Below are 3,988 nucleotides of genomic sequence, written 5' to 3' on the forward strand. Positions count from 1 at the left end.
AATATTATTATTCTAACCTTCGTAATCACGATAAGCTTGTTTCTAGGGCGTCGCAGGCATCGCAGGCATTGCTGTAGTTCTACTACGGCTCCTGCGGGAGGTGGGTAAAGGTGTAAAAAGCGTTGATCGCAGAGAGGGCGTTGGCCGAGGAGGAGGCTTCATTACTATACCAAAGTAGGGAGTCGCGATAGAGGCCTGGTGGCAGAGAGGAGCTCACTCAAATCGCTCGCCGACATCAATCACGCATTATGCGAAGCTAAATCTGGAGCGTTATATGGAAGCTCACTAAACAATCGACTTAATTACAGATTCAAACGAGCCACGGTAGTAGCCGCCACTAATTACAAAACGGGTGACACTAAAATACGCACAGATTAAACAAATAATATAGAGCCGATTTGCAACCGAACGTACCCTTAGGTAAAAGAATATGTTTTTAAATACAAGTCCAACTCCATATAAATAAAACCTCCGTAAAGTTCCCAACTTAGGTTAGTTGCTTAGTGTTCGATCTAACCGATCTAGATTAGATGGCTCGGTCCTTAGTCTAATTAACTAGGTCCTCCATCCTCCAAGCAGTATCCTACTCATTCCTACCTATATCGTAGCTAAACTTAACCTCGCGCACTTTCTTATTCTTTTGATCTTTATTTTTAACACTACCTATATCGTATATAACCTTTATATCTCTTTCTACCTCATTTTTCCCGTCCCTCTTTCTAAACCTTAACCCCCTCCTTATTAACGCAGCTTTTACTACTTCTCTCTTTTCCTCGCCTTTTATCTCCCCTTCTTCTCGCTTCCTTGTTAGTGGGTTTCCTCCTTGTTAGTTAATGTAACTTATATTCTAGCAAACTCTAGCGTTTAGGTCCGCTCTATACTACCATTAGCACTTAAACCACCCGATCTCCGCCTTAATAAACTTACTTCCAATACCATCTGTCCTCAGTCTTCTCCCCTCCATAGTCGCATCCGCTAACTTCCGGTAATAGTCCGTCTTTACATGCCTGCAATTTAAGAACCGTGTCACTATTCTTTAGCTTGACCTCAAAAAACCACGAGGATCTAGTCACAGTATCCGTTGCGCATAACGTCCGACTCTGCGCCTTTAGAAAGTTCCCTTAAAATATCTAGCATACTATATCTATAGCGCTATGCCCTAGGACCTTATTACCTGTCGTTCCGTTATAAAAGCAACCGGTGGACACGACCGAAGCTACCGCAGCTATCACCCCGATTACCGCAAAAGGCCGCATTTCTGCTGGAAGCGTATTTGTTAATCGATACTGTTATAGCTAATATACGTAGTATATGGTACTACACACCCTAAAGTGGTTGCTGTAAACGTATTATAGGATAGGTGGTGACTCTAATAAAGACTTGCGGATAAAACAGTGTATATCTTTAGCATATATCTTCTTCATTGGCCTACATTTCCCTTGTCTTTTATACTTTAATATATTAGCGGCCACGTCTGCCAATCCGATATAGGAATTAGCATTACTTATCCAAACTTCCTTTAAACTATCGTGTCTTATTAATATAACCAATCCCTCTACTCCTAATATACCTTATAAGAATACACCATGCTAAACGCAATATGGAACACCGGTAATATTGCCACAGTACCCTTAGAAAAGCTAAGCTATTACATCGCCCTAACGGATTAATCTCTAACCACCTATCCCTTAATATGGTAGGGCCCTTTGCTAAGGCCGCTTATATTTACAACTAGATTTAGTTAGATATTTATATTAACCAGCTATTCTAATTAGTTAATTCTTATTAATAACCTAAGAAAATTGCCGTGTTAAGGGATATATTAAAATATGCCTGTTGCAGTAGTGCATTATACAACATAGTCGGAGACTTTATACATTATCCCCGCATGTTTACAACCGCTATATATATCCAGCTGTTTGACTTATCCCCTTACTTTAAGGGTATATGTTTTAGGCCCGTTAGCAACGGAAGATAAAGGTTAAAGTTTGGCGCCATTATATACGCAATGCTGCCGTGCCGTATAACGCCTCTAGTTAAGTGGCAGGATTATAGCGCTTTGTATTAATGAAATAGGTGACGGGGCCATTATAGGCGCAGCTGTTTTGCCGCTTCCTACGTGGTAATATAGGCTAGGCGCAGCCCATACTGCTATATATGTTACATGTCCATTTAACTTAAACTTTACTACCACATTTCGGCATCTCTTTAATAGTACTAGAAAGATATAAAGCTTTGTTCTTATTCCTTATTAATTATACCTTGTAAAGTCTACATAAACATAGCTTCCTCTTTATCTTCTTAACAACATGAAGCCAACTACTATTTTACTCTATACTCTCGCGGCTAGAAACACCGTGATTGCAGTAGTAGACTAACCGCGACCGAAAAAATTGCCTCCCGAGTACATTCTTGCACCTAGGGACTCGCAGGAAATCGACAGCCACTTACCGGCCAGTATGGAGAAACGTGACGTTTATACGGCCTGTGTAAGTTAAGTTTACATTAGCTCTTATTCCTTTGGTCTAACGGCTATAGGTTTACTACATGGCGATATATATAGCTAAATACAGTCTTCTCGGTTTTGTTTATAAGCAGACGGTTATCGCCAAGGACTTTTTTACCGGGTTCTCGCTATAAGTGCATGCCCTAGTTAAAAGTCTCCATACCAATCTATTCGTTCGCGTTTAATAGATATTTAGCTGCGGCATATAATGCGTATCCTCTTCGGCCTATGCTACTAGAAATAGTGTAACGCCAAGCAAGTTAACTTAGATATTTAACTACCATCAAGATCACGGGCTGGTTAATTATCACGATTGCGAAAATATCTAGTGCGATATTTAAGATAACTGGCCTAATGGTACTAATTCAGCATATAAACCTATAGGATATAGGCCATGCGATATAATGGCGCATATGTGCCGTGTATAAGATAAGAGGAATATCCTACGGGAGTGGAGTGGCTTGATTAGGGGGGCTTAGCGAAAGGGTAACGTGGTAGTGCGGCACGTTATTGCGGCACGGGTTCCAATGGCATTATTACTTAAATGTAACCACTTTAGAAATATACAAACCCCGTTCCAATTCATTGTCGTTATTAAAGGCAAAAATAAGTTTACAGTCCAGGTTTTAACTTAATAGCCCTACCTATATTAATCAGCTGCGTATTACGGATAAATTTCTCGTCGCTTCTACGTTAGGTGGTCTTGTTGCAATTCTTAATACCAAGTATCAACATGCTGCGCTTATACTATCCGAAGGAGAATATCCGCATAAGCAGGTTATATAGGCTAGAAGGCTGTAGGACATTGCGTGTTATAATAAAGTTATGGCTACGGCTAATAATAATGGCATTATACGGCTTTAGAGCCTTAAATCTAGGTAACTCCTTAACCCTTCCTTCCCTACGGATGGTTATACGTACTAAAGAGTGGGCTAGTTTACAGGTATATAGTTTTACCGGACACACCGAAGCTATACGGTGTGTACTATTTACCGGTGATTTAACTGTAGTGTCTGGCTCCAAGGACACAGCATTACGGGTTTGGGATACCGGCTCCGGCGCGTGTATGCATACGCTTAACGGGCATGCTAACACTATCTTATGCCTTACTCTACGCGACAACTTACTTATAAGCGGTTCCAATAATACCACCGTAAGGATATAGGATCTTCCCTTTGGCTAATGTTTATACGTTTTATAAAACTACCCTAGCTATATAACCGTGCTTAGGTTTAATAAAGACTACACCCTACTAGCGACAGGTAGCGGTAAAGGGGTTATAAAAATCTGGAGGATTAGTAATAGGTTAGTAGGCCCCAGCTGCCAGCTCTAATTTAATAGTATACTGCTAACTAGAAAACTAACAAAGGACATATATTACAACCTGTAAAGGTCATACAAAAGTCGCTACGCAACTTACAAATTTCCACGGAAACTTGGTTTCTTCCGGAGCGGATAGGACTATTTAAACCTAGGACTGGC

At 40.5% G+C, this 3,988-nt stretch overlaps 1 protein-coding gene across 1 annotated transcript; it reads left to right on the forward strand.

The window, feature by feature from the left end:
- Positions 1-3,413: 3,413 nt before the first annotated feature.
- Positions 3,414-3,671, forward strand: K441DRAFT_599063 (uncharacterized protein; the record flags this gene model as incomplete). The annotated part of the gene is made up of 1 exon (XM_067645135.1): positions 3,414-3,671. The coding sequence occupies one exon, from the start codon at positions 3,414-3,416 to the stop codon at positions 3,669-3,671; it is 258 nt and encodes an 85-aa protein (XP_067496065.1).
- Between the last annotated feature and the right edge of the window lie 317 nt (positions 3,672-3,988).

Source organism: Cenococcum geophilum (assembly GCF_001692895.1).
Source record: "Cenococcum geophilum 1.58 unplaced genomic scaffold K441scaffold_133, whole genome shotgun sequence".
Classification (NCBI taxonomy): domain Eukaryota; kingdom Fungi; phylum Ascomycota; class Dothideomycetes; order Gloniales; family Gloniaceae; genus Cenococcum; species Cenococcum geophilum.